This window comes from Pinus tabuliformis, chromosome X (assembly GCF_031772625.1).
Source record: "Pinus tabuliformis cultivar Carrire ecotype Pingquan chromosome X, CPIR1, whole genome shotgun sequence".
Taxonomy (NCBI): Eukaryota; Viridiplantae; Streptophyta; class Pinopsida; order Pinales; family Pinaceae; genus Pinus; species Pinus tabuliformis.
The window spans coordinates 1,749,766,449-1,749,783,057 of record NC_142308.1 but is presented as its reverse complement, the minus strand read 5'-3'; the positions used below and the strand labels follow the sequence as shown (position 1 = coordinate 1,749,783,057).

Below are 16,609 nucleotides of genomic sequence, written 5' to 3'. Positions count from 1 at the left end.
ACAAGGAGCAATGTTGATCCAAACTTGTACTTCAAAACGGTCCAAGGTATGCCTCTCATTTTGGTATTATATGTTGATGACTTATTCATGACAGGTTCAAACCCTCTCATTCTAGAATGTAAGAGGAAGTTGGCTTCCAAATTTGAGATGAAAGACCTTGGTTTGATGCACTATTTCCTGGGATTAGAAGTAAAATATGTTGTGAAACTCCTAGAGAGATTTGGCATGGTTGAATTCAAGTCCCTGCCTACTCCTATGAAGATGAATTTCAAGAAGCTGTGTGGAGAAGTTGTTGGACTGAACCTAGCAAACCCTTTTTGAGTATAGACAATTGGTTGGTGCCCTGATGTTTCTTGTGAATATTTGCCTCGAGATATGCTTCGCAGTTAACACTTTGAGCCAGTTTATGACCGAGCCTCACCATGTACATTGGGTCGCTGCCAAGCATGTTCTGAGATAATTACATGGGACTATTAACCTTGGACCAACATATTCCACTGGAGATGTTAGACTACATGGTACAGATGCAAATTGGGTTGGTAATGTTGTCGACGGGAAGAGTACTTCCACATGTTGTTTTAGTCTTCGATCTACCATGATATCATGGATGAGTAGGAAGCAAAAATCTGTAGCCCTTCGCACTGCTGAGGCCGAGTATATCGCAGCTAGCCTTCCTAGTTGTGAAGCAGTTTGGTTGAGGAAGCTCTTTGGAGAGCTATTTGAGTAGGTTTTGGACACGACAATCATCTTTTGCGACAACAAAAGTGGGATTCGTTTGTCCAAGAATCTTGTGTTTCACGACAAGTCCAAGCATATCAAGATCAGATATCATTACATTCGTGACATGGTGCAGAGAGGAGCTGTGAGACTCCATCACATTTCGACAGATGAGCAGATAGCCGACATCCTCACCAAGCCTTTGCTGAAAGGGAAGTTCTTGGTCTTCATAGAGCAGCTTGGACTGGTTGAGATGACCCTTTCGAATAAGGGTCTGGGCTGATCAAGAACATTAAGCAATGCTCTTCCCCCTTGGTTGAGCTCCCAGGGTGTGGAATGGAGCTATAGGGCTCCTGGGGATGAGAGACCTCTAACCGATAGGATGTTGAGACCTGAGATCTCCCCTAGTCAGAGTATGCCCCAGTTAGTGTCCTGCCCACTCTATGGGATAACCTCTCCCATCTGGCCAATGGGTTGAGGGACTTGGGATAGAGTGTGATCCCTACCCCTTGCAATAGGTGGATCTCGCCCAAGTTGGTGGATGCATGTGTTCTACCATCCGACTTTTTACGGTTAAGATGGATGATTAGGGACGATAGGGTAGAGGGTGATATTGAGACCTGAGATCTCCCCTAGTCAGAGTATGCCCTAGTTAGTGTCCTGCCCACTCTGTGGGATAACCTCTCCCATCTAGCCAATGGGTTGAGGGACTTGGGATAGAGTGTGATCCCTACCCCTTGCAGTAGGTGGATCTCGCCCAAGTTGGTGGATGCATGTGTTCTACCATCTGACTCTTTAGGGTTAAGATGGATGATCAGGGACAATAGGGTAGAGTGTGATCCTCATGTTAATCTCACCTATTGTCAGGGACTTTGGGATAGAGTGTGATCCCTACACTTAGGGTAGGTTGGTCTCGCCCATTGTCTTTGGATGCGAGTGGTAGCTATGGCTCCCCAATGATGATGATGATGATTACAGGTGGTAGCAGAATCTCCCCGATGATGATAGAGGTGGGATGGTAGTTGGAGCTCCCCTGAAGCATTTCTTCTTCCTTAGAATCGAGAATGTTCAACATGAGATCAGCAGAAACAAGCAGAGATGGTACAGGATGACAGGAGGATATGATGATCGATGGATAGATACTGACACATGGAATTCCCCCTAGTCGAGAGGGAGTGTTAAATTATGCAACTAGGGTTAACTTCCACTTTGGACAGATCAATTGATGGAGATAATGATTGCATTAAATTCCTATTTTCGAGAGGACCAAAATCGACCTAAAGATCACTCAATTCGGATAAGGAGAATTATATTTTTTAGGACAAGCCCACAAATTCAAAATTGTCAAGCTCGACCTTGGGTCAAAACACACATCTCAAGGAAAAGATGGCACCCCTCAAGTTGCATATAGATATTTTTGGAATTTCTAACTCTATCTGTTAGAAATCTTTCCTGTACTTTCTGATTTATTTCTTCCTACTTGTTCTGTTAATTAACAAGTTATTTACCATGTAAATACTAAAAATAAATACAAGTACAGTCTCAACACATACAGATCATCAACTGAAGGAAAAAAACAAGCACCCAAGTCACACCGTTATTTTTGTACTAATGTCCCCAGAAAAACCCAATGCGGGAAAACCAGTGCAGCTATCTGAGGGTTTTATTATTAAACAGTTTCAGAATACAATTTCGATGCCAGAAATGGCTCACCCAACAGAGAATACCCTCAGCAGTAGTAGCTCTCAGTCGGAGACAGATATCAGCCCCAATTTGCCCCCGAAATCTCCCAGCATCAGCCTCTAGGGTCTGCGTCAGTCTCTCTGGCCCGATGTTAGCCCAGCGTCAACCTCTCTGGCCCAGCACCAGCCTCTCGAGGTTTTGCGTTAGCCTTTGGAGCCTCTGTGTGTGCCACGCTGGCCCTCCTCAAGCTCTGCGCAGCTCCTGGCTGCCTATGCGTGGCCTCTGGCTACTTCTGCGTGGCCTCTATCTCCTTCTGTGTGGCCTCTGGTGGCCTCTAGCTGGCTCTGCGTCAACCCTCTCACGACTTCTGCACTGATGCTCCCAGTACTATCTTTGCCTCTCTGCTACTGCATTCACTACCCCTCAACTGCAACTCTGATCACTCCTTCTATTTCCTCAGCAAGCCCTGCCCTAGAAAAATACTAATTATTTTAATAACTAGCCGTTTAATATAGCCGTTACCTATTAATATTTTTAATAAATTAATGAAATAATATCATTACTTAAATATTTTTTTTCAAAAACTAGTGTTTAATATAGTCGTTACTTAATAATATTTGTTTTTAATATATTAATAAATTAATATTATAATTTAAACATTATTGCTCAAATATAGCCGTTACTTGAAATTATGTCTCTACATTGCTCTCTATTTAAGCCTTTTCCATGGTCTGCCTCTTTATCTGGTCCTGATGATGAACCACAGTTGTTGGTTCGAAACACGTCGGCCAAAAAATCTCTCATGTGATTTCTACCGAAAGACTTCGTTTAATATTTTAATATCTCCCAAACTGGTTAGATTCTGCCCAAACCATTTCTGGGTCTTGGAGATCTCATGTGCTTTAGCCTCTCCACCAATTTTCATGGCTAGAGCACATCCGATGCTACCCCAAATCAACAAATATAAGTGCCCTCATGGCTCATTTGGACATCACAACACACATTCTTCTCTCTCTTCATTTGTTTGGTTCATACAGGTTAAAAGGAAGCTCTCTTCTCTTCACATGTGCGAGGATCTTGGAGGCAATCTTGACTTTTCTGCATGGACTTTTCAGCTGGACAATGTGACTGCAATTTGACCAAGTTTGACTTAACATCTTAATCTCCTTTGACCTGAAAAACTTTGATTTCTTGACGTCGAGTCGACTCGCACTAAAACTGAGGCAATCTGGGCAGTTTGACTAGAGTTGACTTTATGGTTTGACTGCAGAAAATTGCAGACAGGGACAGTAGACTATCTCTCTCCTTTGACCGAGTTTGACTGCATTTTTGAAGACTGTTTTGGGTTGATTATGATCAACATTTGAGGCCGAGTTTCACTAAAGTTGACCGAGCTCCTAAAAGGTTGTGTTGACAGTTGACTACTAACTGGTTAGGGCTGACTGCACTGTTATTGACTGTTGTTGACTTGGGCAGATTACAGGAGGTTCAGATTTGACCATTGTTGACCCACATCTCTCTACTTTGTCTCTGGTTTGAATAATTGTTTGATATTGAATATTGACATTGGATGTTGGCTAAGTCAAAGTTTGACTTTGACTCTTGGATGATGTACTCTTTCTGCTGAACATTTGAAGACAATCTAATAAGAAGAAGATTTGCAAGGGTTTTCCCCGCAATGGGTTTTTCCCTAGTCTTTGACCAAATTTGTGTCTCTTGTCTCTTCGTTGTCCTGCTATGTGCATTTGTTTAGTTGTTCTATTACTATTGCTCTACTGTCATTGGAAAGTTGAAGAAGTGAAATTGAGGAATTGAATACTATTAAATATTGTTGAGAAATATAGGGCATCGAGATTAGGTGATTTCTCTTCTATTTGTAACTACTTGTGAGTGTGTTTTACTTCTTTAGATTAAGATCTTCTTTTACTTAGGTTATTAGTGTTCTTCTTCATCAAACAACTACCAATGCATAAACCAAAAAGAGATAAGAGACATAGAATATAGGCTATTAGCCAGGGCCAAAACCTCGGACTCTTTGAGAGGAAAACCCGAAGAAATTCTTCTTCTTATAGAGATTCCAATTGACGAATACCAAGACCAAGACCCTTGACCTATTTGCCACTCCAAGACCAAGACACAAAGCTCCCTTGATGAAGTCCTTCCTTGAGTCAACGATAGGCAACCTTCTGCTTTTTCCTTCTTCTCAGCTTCTCTTCAACTTCAGTTGCTTCAAAACTTTACTAGTTTCGGCCTCCTTGAATTAGGCCTTCTTTGCATGGTAATTCCTTCTAGCTTCGCTCGACTTCCTCTTATCTTGACTTTCTTCCAACTCGACTGCCCTATTAGGATTGTTATCCTTCTCGGTTCTTTCTGTAGCAAGTATCCTCCACCTCCTTCGCATGTGTTTCCTACCTCCTTGACTAAGCAGTAGGAGATGACATGTCTGTCCCGAGACTTCTACTTCCTGTTAATGGGGCGGTGGAACAAAACACTCTCTTTGGTGATAGAAGATAACCTTTCATTCTTGACTTTGGGATCAAGGTCAGGCCAAAAGCGCAGGTCTCATAAGGCCGAAGGCACATGGAAAGGTCTTTTTATCTTCACATTGGCTAGGAGGATTTCTTTTTCTGACCTTCACACTTCTAGTTAACTTCAAACTTGCACCAAATTTCTTGCTCTGAAATGAGGTCGAGTGGCCTATTTATAGTTGTTTGCCACCATAATAGGCCGACATGACTGCTAGATGGGTCGACGTGTCATTAAGTGAAGATATAATTATCCCTCTTGAAGCCGACTTGAGGAGGAGACTTTGCTTGGTCTTGGAGGGCCCTACTATACATTTAATGACTCATACAAAATTGTAACATGCCCAAGAAGGGTCGTTCATACATGACATAGACTCAAATTGACTTTTATGACTAGATGACAAATCCTAAAGGCTCACAATGGGAGATGTCACTAGAATAGAATTCCTTGCTCATGAAACCCATGAGACAAGCATTACAATAATTTTATTTTTCTTCTTTTCATCAATTACATAAAATCATAATTACACATGTCATTATGAAGACCAAACCTAGTTACACTTTTCAACAAATATTGTTGAAGTAATAGTTGCAGCATAGAACAAGCGATGAAAATTTAACACACGACAACCGCTCGCAGAGGGGGTTGTCACTCTAATCCCCACCCACTCCGTTCTAGTTGTCTCCCAACAGCAAGCTATGGGGAGTAGTCCCTATGGAAATGAAATGAAAGAAAACAAGTTAGGATCTAGATCTAGCTCCACTTCAGCCTCTTCTCTTCAATTCACCTATGAAATGGAAATAAAACACCCAAACCCCAAATATATACAAAATATTAAAACCCCAAAACCCAAATCAGCAAAATAATTTACAAAATTATTCACAAAATTTACAAATATACAAGGGTTTTGAAAACTAAATTTTTGAGAAATAAATTTTTTATGGCTATTTTCTTTGATGAATGGTTAAAAGTACCTTAGAAACCCCATGCACACTATAGCCTTAGCAAGATTAAATCTACCGCATAAATATTCGGGATCCAAGCAAAGTTGGTTTTTGCCCAAAGTTTGTGAACTTGGAGACCAAGGACTGAAGTACCTGCAAATACTATGTATTTATCTCAAGAAAATCCGTTAATCATATGGTAAATCAAATCACCTAAGATTAGCCCAAAACTATCAATAGCATGATTTTATCTCCATCCTAATGAAAAACAGATCTTACCATTTATCAGCACAACATAGGAAAGTCCATAATCAGTACATACCACAAATCAATGAACATGGAACACCTTGAACTGCACTCCAAAGTCTTCGTTATGATAGAAATAAAAGTTCCCAACGGGCCAAAAGTGTACATAAATGTTTCAGCAACAATTTCTTAGCTAGAAATCACATGGCTAGAGACTCAAATGACTCTCTAATTTATAGATAAGTCCTCCAAGTGAAAAATAACAGCTAGTTTGTTTGATCCTTGTCAAAGTAATCTTAACCGTCGAAAAATACTTGATTATCTTTTAATCTTAGCCATTGAATTTTTATTTTTTGAAGAATTTTCGAAACTATCATTTAATGCCATTTGTATTAGCTCAAAATTAATTATTTTGAACTAATTTCCTCAAAAATTTGACTTTGACTTAACTACCAAGGACCAAGGGTCCAATTTTTCTCGAAATATCCAATATTCCCTTAGTGGAGGCCCTCCAATAATTAATTCTTTTAAGACCCACGAATTTTTCACTTGGAGAATTTAATTTTCCTAAAACATTTTAATTTGACTCTAATTAATTAGTTTTCTAACTTAGGATTTAAATATTTTAGCCATGGTGTCTAAGCATGAGGGACCATGCACTAAAATATTTTTTACATAAGATTTACAATTTCGATCCTCAAAGGGGGAATACCCATTCGGCTTAGACCCTCAAATTACATACTCAATATGCGACACAATATGATCTAGTAGACAAAGGGATTTGTAATAGAATTATTTAGCCAACTAGCTTAAATTATTCCCAAATCATTTTTTCATAAGACTTGACTAAAACGCTAGGACTCACCTAAGTCTTTGACGAAGAATTTCACCCTCGCTTTGGGGTGAGGTTGGAGGGAAAAACTCTGTCAACCATCCATGTTTAGAAACACAAATGAGTCAGTGAGACGAAAATCTTCTTAGGATGAAACTCTTGCCAAAACAATAGGCTTACCTAGTTTGTTACATACATTCATGGTCTTACTAACAACATTTACATTGAAATTTTGTAGAATGGGTTTACAATGACACATAAAGTGCTGATAGATGATCCGATCCTATTGAAAAAATCTGTACTTCAACGTCCTTGGAACTTTGACAAAAACTGTGCAACAAGGCCCAACAAAAGTCTACTTCATCTTCTTCTTTCATTGTCTTCTTCTTCCCCCTTTGCTAGAATGAGTGATGGATGAATGTCTCTCAAGGAGGTCGAGTTTCCTCCTATATATAGGCTCTTAAAGGTGGACGTGGCTCTTTCTTTTAGGCCGACTTGCCAGCGACCAGGCTGACTTGGTCTTGGAGGGTATTTTGACCCTTTTAATGACAAAAATAATTTTATTTACAAGTTACAATGTGCCCGAAGGGGTCTTCAACTTATGACTCTTTTGACTTCTTGACCTAGGACAAACCCTTGAAGCATGGAATGGGTGTTTGATCTATAAAATAAAAGACCTTGAGCATGAAACCCATGCTCCAAAAACAATAATAATAATTTTCTTTCATTTTACAATTTACAAGAATCAAAAGTACATTTCATATTTATAAAGACCGAACCTAGTTACACATTTTCCAACAAACTTCTCTATTCTTGGGTGGTTTGCCTGGCATTGATTGGCTGGTATTTGACCAGATTTGACTGGTATCTTGGACTTGGATTTTGGCACAGATTTCTAGACAATTTATGTAATTGTGAACCTTACTGAAGAACAATTTCTCCTAGAAGAAAAGTTGTTGGGTTTTCTCCCAAGTTTGGGTTTCCCAGGGAAAATTTGTTGTCTCTATTGTGAATGGTTGTCTTTTTATGATTTTACTATTTTTCCCGTGTTAATGTTGACGTTTTCTAAGTATAATTGCTTAATGATATCACTGGCTTAAAGATAAAATTGTTAAATATCATTAAGAAGTAATTATAGATCAGAAAATTGGTTTCTACTATTCATCCTGTAGAAAATTCAACATGTGCAAATCTACAAGTAACTTGAACTGGAGCTATGAAAGTGGCAGGTGTTTTTTTGGAAACTAATGAGACAACAGAAGCAAATGTATCATGTGAGCCTAAAGAAATTTAATATAACACGTTAAGTGGAAATATCTAAACTAAATAACTGGAAAATTATGAAATTAGATTTTCCTAATTTCTAAGAAGTGCATGAAAACATTAGTTACAACTGAAATCACAAAGTGAGAAGCCAACCTCTCCATGTGATCTTGGAATCATTGTAGCTTTTGCAATCTTTTCTTCAATAAAATCCAATGTACCCGATTTATCTTCATTTGCACTGACAAATTTCCCTGAACTGCCCTCCAAAGAAATTATCAAGAAAAGTAAAATCAATCTAAGTACATGAAGAATACAAAGACCACGAGAGATTATTTGTGTATACACAAAGCACACATACATATACAGACAAACTCATACATACAGAGATATGTGCATATAACAAAAAAACTGTCACCCCTAGTTGAAATCCTTGCTCATTATTTTATTATTGCTTCATCATAATTATATAAGCGCTGTATTCAAATGTATAATAAAACAATAAAAATAAAACTATGAAGATTATCTTCAAATCAAAAAGAGAGATTACTATGAAGTAATTCTACACTTCCACTATTTTTATGAAAGTGACATTGATACTTCTTTTTTTCAAGAAATAGACAATCCTCCAACTTACCATAAATGTTACAAGATGAGTAAACCCTCTTTCTCTCTCTCATGTTACAAGATGAAGAAAAAGGGCAAATTGATACACCTAGTGGAAGCAAAAGATTGTATATGGACAACTACAACACAAGGAAGAAAACAGGATCCAAACACACAAAGGCTCAACATCCCATGACAACACATGCATATTTTAGCGCAGCTAAGAAGCAGCACTCAGAGAGTAGGATATGAAACAGAAAAACGAGAACAGCCTAAGGAAGACCGGCAAAAGAGGACATGCCTGTTCGGTGGGAACGGAGAGGTGGAGACTGAACAACAATTCTTCCTGTATTCTGAGATATACAACCACAGCAGGAAGAGAACAAATATGCAAAACAGCAGTTGCAAGGCAGCACTTCAAGAGGACCAAGTAAATGGCACAGCAAGGCAGGCCACAAGAATGCTGCATGTTAGGGGTAAGCTACAGAAAGCCACCACAGCTGGGTAGGAGACTCTAGAAGGCCAAGTCCCAATTAGTAGTCCATAGCTTCTTTGTACCATACTCTGGCTCTCCCCTTCACCTTGCTCAGTTCTCTCCTTTTACTTTTAAGGAAAATGTCACATTGAAAGTAAGCACCTTGCCATAGGCAAATTGGCCTCAAAGGTGATTTAATAAAATCTCTCTCTCACACACATTGACTATGACGCAAAACGGAAAGATGGAAAGATGCCAAGGAGGAATGGGAGTGCAGGACATGGCTAGTACGTGGGAAAAGGAGAGGTGGAGACCAATCAACACTTCCTATTTCATTGTGGGGCATATAACCATATCAGGAAGGGGTTGGCATTGGAAGAGAGCAGTTGAGAAGAAACAACCCAAGAGAAACCAATAGCAGATGCAGCAAAGAGAACTCGGGACAACAACAATGATGTGCATGAAACACAATCTGCTGAGAGCCAACACATTTGCAGTACACAACGTATCTTTTGGGGTTGAGGCCAGATAACTAACGTTACACTTGCCAATATCTACATTAGTATTATCATCTTCCTATTCTCTTTCTTTATTAAGTTTGTAAAACAAATGTTGCACAATAGGTAATCTCCCTTGTAACACAGGCCAGCTGCCCTTGCATATGTTTTGATAAAATTCTCTCTCTCTCTCAAGTGCGCACACACACACACATCTAAATATACAAATGCATGAACATAAATGTATGCGTATGTGTGTAATATCCCCAATTTTGAAAGCATAGAAATCACTACAGAGTTCTTGGTAATATAATAATATTAATTAAAAGGGGAAAATATTATTTTTGGAGAAAGGCAGTCAATATTTCTTCTTAAAAAATGGCGGTAAATATTATTTTGTTGGGGAATGGCAACAAATTATTATTTAATTGAAGAATGGCGGTAAATTATTATTTTATTAAAATGGTGGCAAAAAGTCACTTAGTGGAAAATGGCCCCCGCCAATAAAATAATATTAAAAAGAAGTCTATAAGCATGGGGAAAAATTACGAAAGGAGGATGGATTAAGTTGTTGGTCATTCTATTCCTATCATATCTCATTGACATTGAAAAGAAACTCAAGAAAGTGTCAGACTTAAGGGTTTCAAGCGAAACCCTATGCTAATTTAGGTGGACTTCGTGTTGAGAAATCTCGGGCATAACAATTAAGTGATTTCTCAAATTCTCTTCTATTAGTCACGCTTGTGAGTGCTTTTTACTTCTTTAGATTAGGATCTTCTGTTACTTAGGCTATTAGTGTTCTTCTTCATCAAACAACTACTAATGCATAAACCATAAAGAGATAAGAAAGATAGAATATAGGCTATCAGCCAAGGCCAAAACCTCTCCCACTTGAGAGGAAAACCCGAACAAATTCTTCTTCTTATAGAGATTCCAAATGACGAATACCAAGACCAAGACCCTTGACCTATCTGCCACTCCAAGACCAAGACACAAGATCCTTAGTCAACGATAGTCAACCTTTTGCTCCTTCCTCCTTCTCGGCTTCTTCTTCAACCTTGGCTTTCTTCTGCTTTAGACCTTCGGCCTTCTTCCACTTCGGCTCCCTAGGAGGACTGCACTTCTCCTCGGCTTCCACTGCTGCAACAGACTTCTCCTCGGCCTTCACTACTGCAATAGACTTATCCTCGTCCTTCACCGTTGCAACATACTTCTAGCACATATAGAGGTTTTATGCCCTTAAAACTGTTAGAAAATCAGAAAGGAAGAAAGATTTTCTTATACTTGATAATTACTTGTGATGTTCTTGATTTGTTATTACATTTCTTTATATCTTCTTTCTTTTAGTTCATCAAGCAATTACCAAAGCAATAATACATAAAACAATGGACACCAGATGTAGGCTCACAGCCAAGACAAAACCCCTCTCGAGGGGAAAACCCAATAAATAATTCTTCCTTCAATAGTTTTCTAGAGATATTCCAAGACTCTTGACCTTGACACAAACTTTCCTCCACACCAAGTCAGCCTTCTTCCTTACTTGCAGATGATCCTTCTTGACCTAGCAGCAGTAGCAGCACTTTCTTTGACCCAACAACTTTGACCTTGCCTTAGAGACTTCGACCTTCAGTGAAAGACTTCCATCTTCACTCAGAACCTTCGATCTTGGCCCAATACAATTTCTTGAGGTGGCAGCATCACACGGAAACTGGCTACGACATCATACGACAACTGGCTACGACATCAACAAGAGAACTTCGATCTTCCAAACTAGGGCATGAGAGAGAGAGATAGTTGCACCAAAGGTTCGATTTTCCCTTTCTCCTTCTCCTAGACCAAACTCGCACTTCCTTCTCTTCCTTCTTCTATTTCGCACTTCTTCCGGCTTCAAGAGAGATTGAACTTGCTTGTGTGAGAGTGTGCTTCAAATGGAATTTGAACTGCTCTATTTATAGTCCTTTGGTGAGGTCAAATAGCCCTCCTTGAGGCCGACTTGATCATCTTAAAGCCGACTTGGAGACAACAAAATTCATATTTGACTCAATACTTAACCTTTTTACATGATTCAAAAGCCCAAGAAGGGTCTCTTTAAAAGTACAATGACTCTATTGACTTAGAATAAATCCTAGAAGTCTTCAATGGGGACTTTGACCTAAAACATGGTGACCCAAGCATGACACCCATGCTTTAATAAGTCACAATAATAATAATTAAAATTATTTTCTTTATTCTTTTGACGAGTACATTACAAGATGACTAAAATACATTTAATGAAGACCGAACCCAGTTACATTTTCTAACAAAAAGAGTCCAAAGAAATACCCTAAGAACCTCACTCTTCTTTCTTCTTTACTTCACAGGTTGGGAGGTTTTTTCTTTTATCCTTTCGCACTTCTATTTCAGATCATTGTTCCACAGAAATTTTGTCTCAGAAGTGATGTCGAGCAGCCCTATTTATAGTTGTTTCCTCCTTAAATAAGCCGACTTGAAGAGGGTGAGCCGACATGTCTGTTGGAGGAGATAATTAATTCCACTTTGAAGCCGACTTGAGGTTAATGCTTGTGCTTGGTCTTGGAGGGCTACTTGACATTTTCATTGACTCATATACAAATATAATATGTCCAAGAAGGGTCCTTCATACATGACATAGACTCAAATTGACTTGTATGACTAGATGACAAATCCTAAAGGCTCACAATGGGAGCCATCACTAAAAATAAAATTCCTTGCTCATGAAACCCATGAGAAAATCATTAATGATGATTTTATTTTTCATCTTTTCATCAATTACAGAAAATCATATTTCCACATGTCATTATGAAGACCGGACCTAGTTACATTTTTCAACACTTCCGAGTGCCACCCTAGTTAGCTCTTGGGGAAGATCACTTCAGGTCTACCATTTTTGTTTATTGCATGGTTACATAAATTTCCAAATCAAGAGGCCGAGCTTCCAAAGAGATTGTCCTTGCATCTATAATTTATTGTGAGATCACAGTGCCAAGGGCTTGTCATTTGCAGAGATCGAATTAATTGTTTATGCACATGGGAAAATTATTATTGGACCATGTCACATCAAAAAGTACAAGTCAGCCTAAAGGAGGAAATTTGACCTCATCAACCACATATAAATACACTTAAGGTCACATCACTTGGAGGCATCACATCACATCATCCATTCATCTTCTTTGGTTCGTACAAGTCTGAAAATTGCAGGGTCCGAGCTCACACGTGTGAAGAGGAGAGAGAGAATTTTGTTGACTGCGCTAACCTTTTGTTTTGGCACCTTTGACCAGCATTGACTTTGGGTTTTGGACTTGGTTTGACTTGGGATTTGAATCTGTTCTTGGAGGCCGAATTCAGGAGAGAGAAGGTTGAATTTTTCTGGGCACTTTGACCACATTTGACCACAAACCTAAGGAAGCTTTGACTGCAAGGTTGATCTTGACGTTCACTGATTCTGAGGCAAAATTTTGTGATTGTTTTGACCAAGTTTGACTGAGGGAAAGAGGTTGAATTCTTTGCTGCCTTGACCAAACTCTTTGGAGTACCTTGACTGTTGACTAGTTATGGCAGAGTTGACTATTCTTGACTTTGACCAAAAATTGCAGATTTGAAGTTTGACCAGATTTGACTTTCTTGCTTATATTTGACTGGATCTTGGCTGGTTGATTTGACTAGTCAAGGCTTTGACGTTTGACTCATTGTTGATGTACTTGGACTATGTATCTCTCAATTGAAATTTGATGACAATCTAATAGAAGAATAATTTGGAAACGATTTTCCCCCTTCTTGTTGGAAACACTGAGAGGGGGGTGAATCAATATTTTTATCAATTAGTAACTTATTAATATTTTCAGAGCATAAACAACATATAAAGCATCAACACGTCAAGAGAATAGTGCACCATAAGTTTTTAGGTGGAAACTCTTCCAGAAGAACCCTTGACAACCCTCAGATGTAGGCAAAGTGGGCAACAGACATATCTTATCCTTTGTAACCTTAAGATGGTCCAAAGCCGCAGAGATAAGGTTCAAATGATCGAATTCTTTACACAGGATTATAGTTCAGATTTGATGAGCGATAATTAGAGCTCAGGTCTTTGCAGAAATAGGGCTAGATCCCAACCAACAGTGCAATATATCCAAGGAGAAAACTAGTCGCAAAATAAGATAGGCCAAGCACCACTGTAATAATTCACAAGTCGAAACTTGCCATGATAAGCTCACACCACAGGAGCTAGAATAATTTTCAAACTTCACGAACCGAGCAAAACAACCGAGCCAAGATCCTTCAACAAGTTTTCTCTTTTTCTGGTACAGAAATCGTAGAAATTTAAGAGCAAAACAATGTAGATCATGAAATAATATACTTCAAACTCCACCTGCAAAGAGATACCCAACGAATCCTGTGAACTAAACCAATAAACCCAATACCCTGCCTCTAGTCTGATCTTGAAGGAACCTCAGGGCCAAAATTAAGTTCAGAGCTTCACAACAAAAATGATATGCGTTAATTCTTATCAAGTGATGGCCAATGAATGCAATTATATATATTTTGAGGGGCTCATAACGAGGTAGCCGAATTGCTATTTTGGAGGGAGTCAAAGGTTTGAAATTCGAAAATTATGGACGTAAAAAAAAAAAACTTTTTGACGGTTATTTGAATTTCAAATTCAAATGCCTTTGGTGCCAAAACCCTCTTCTAGATTTTGGGTTTTAAAATACATTTGAAAAAACCCTCCAAAAAAAATAACCTTTTGTCATAAGAAGGATTATTTTAATCGTTGGAGAAGAGCCTCATTATTTGAGGATAGTCTTGGCCAAAGAAGAGTACCACATCAACATCCTTTGGGGTCTTTGCCCACAAGTTGGGGGTTTCATCTTCAAACAAGCATAACTCCCAAATCGTGAAGGCTCTCGTGGCATGCCACATGCCACTGGAATCAACTCAATGAGAATAATCCAACAAGGATGATCCGGACTCAAAAAGCTATGATTTTCCATGCCATTTTGGTCAACAAAGGCGAGGCATCTGCTAGTGCCGCTTGGGTTGACATCAATGACAACCACATTTCAACAATCCCCCCTTTGTCATTAATGGAAACACACGTACTCTCCCTAACTCCGTGGCTCTGATCCTCCTATCATGTTTTCTCTCCCCCTTTGACATCAAAGGCAAAGGGTGACTCCCCTAACAATCTTCCTGGTGCTGTGAACCTATTACTTGACTCTGCTCCCCCTGTCTATTGGGTTGTATAGAATGGACATCAGTGTGAACCTTGAAGAATACCAAGATTTTGCCGAAGATACTCATAAGTTTCTTGTGCTAAAAGTTTGGTGAAGATGTCGGCTATTTTCTCTTTGGTCCCAATACATTCCACCTTTATGTTCCTCTCTGCAACCTGTTCTCGATCAAAGTGAAACTTAATAGGAATGTGTTTTGTTTTTTAATACAAAATAGGATTCTTGGAGATGCTTATGGCACTAGTGTTATCACAGAACATTGGAATGGGTTCATCAAACTTCACCTGAAGATCCTTCAATGTTTGTTTCAACCAGATGACTTGAGTACAACATGGTGTTGCTACTATGTATTTTGCTTCTACAGTGGATAGGGAGAATGAAGACTGCTTCTTGATCAACCATGATACAAGACAACCACCTAAGTAGAAGGCTGCTCCACTAGTGATTTTACAATCATCATAGGGTTGCTTGGGAGCGAAAGCTGTTGATTTGTGGTAGCATCAGATGTGCTCTAGCCGTGAAAATTGGTGGAGAGGCTAAGGCACATGAGATCTCCAAAACCCGGAAATCGTTTTGGGAAATTCCATCCGGTTGGAGAGATATTAAAATTATTTAATTATTTTTAATGGAATTCTTAAGTCTAAACTTAGAAAAATTAAAATATTAATGGGTATTAATATCAAACTAGGTGAAAAGGTTCTAAATGACAAGGATCAAGCCAAATCTAATCTTAGTTGTTGATTAGGTACTTAATCTCAGTCGTTGAAGACTCAACAGGAAAAGTATAAGAGGAGGCTTGAAGGTCAGTTGGAGACACACCAGCAGATACTCAGTATCTCAAGGAAAATTGATTCTCAAAAAGAAGGAGATCGATTTTCAGAAGGAGAGTTGCAGGGTCGAGGAAGAGGAGGGATTAGCAGCAGTCATGGGAGCTCAGAAGAAGTGATGTAGGGACTCTGAGAGACAGTGCAGAGGGAGACGCAGGGATGACGCAGAGAGGGACCAAAGTTGCGCAGAGCCAGCAGGGCTGACACAGTAGAGAAAGGAAGCTCTCTAGGGTCTCAGAAAGTCTCGAAGAAAAGTCTCAAATGTTTTCTCCCAGTGTCTTTTTCTGTAAAACGATTGATGTTGAAGATTTATAAAACCCTCCTCTGCTGCACCGGTTTTCCCGCATTGGGTTTTTCCGAGGACAATTGTCCAAAAATAACTGTGTTGATGTGATTAATTCTTGTGCATATATTTATTTCTGTATAATGATGTGATATCTGCAGTAGAATTTATTTTAATATTTACTGAAGGGATTTCATAAATAACTTATTGGGAATAATAAGTAGGTGAAATAAATCAGTGATTGCAGTAATAGAATTTCTGTTTAGAAATTTTCAGAGGGGCGGGGAGCGACATTTTCAAAAGCTCTTGAGTCGGGAGTGAATTTTTATATAATATATATTTTTATATATTTTGATGCATATATGTCAACAAAAGCATGTAGAATGATGAATTAGCAATAAAAAACAAAAAAACATGGATTAAACCATATAACATCATTCATATGGTATTTATAATCTTCATCA

At 38.8% G+C, this 16,609-nt stretch overlaps 1 protein-coding gene across 4 annotated transcripts in view; it reads right to left on the bottom strand.

Moving 5' to 3' along the window:
* Positions 1–16,609, bottom strand: part of LOC149146795 (2-oxoglutarate (2OG) and Fe(II)-dependent oxygenase superfamily protein) — a 358,726-nt gene that overhangs the window by 257,668 nt on the left and 84,449 nt on the right. For all 4 annotated transcript variants that reach the window (XR_016264572.1, XR_016264573.1, XM_089448734.1 and 1 more), the window contains exon 4: positions 8,368–8,470. Coding sequence is in view for 2 of the 4 variants with exons in the window: in XM_089448734.1 (XP_089304860.1) it covers positions 8,368–8,470 (103 nt within the window). In the remaining 2 variants the exon portion in view is untranslated. The remainder of the gene's footprint in view (positions 1–8,367; positions 8,471–16,609) is intronic.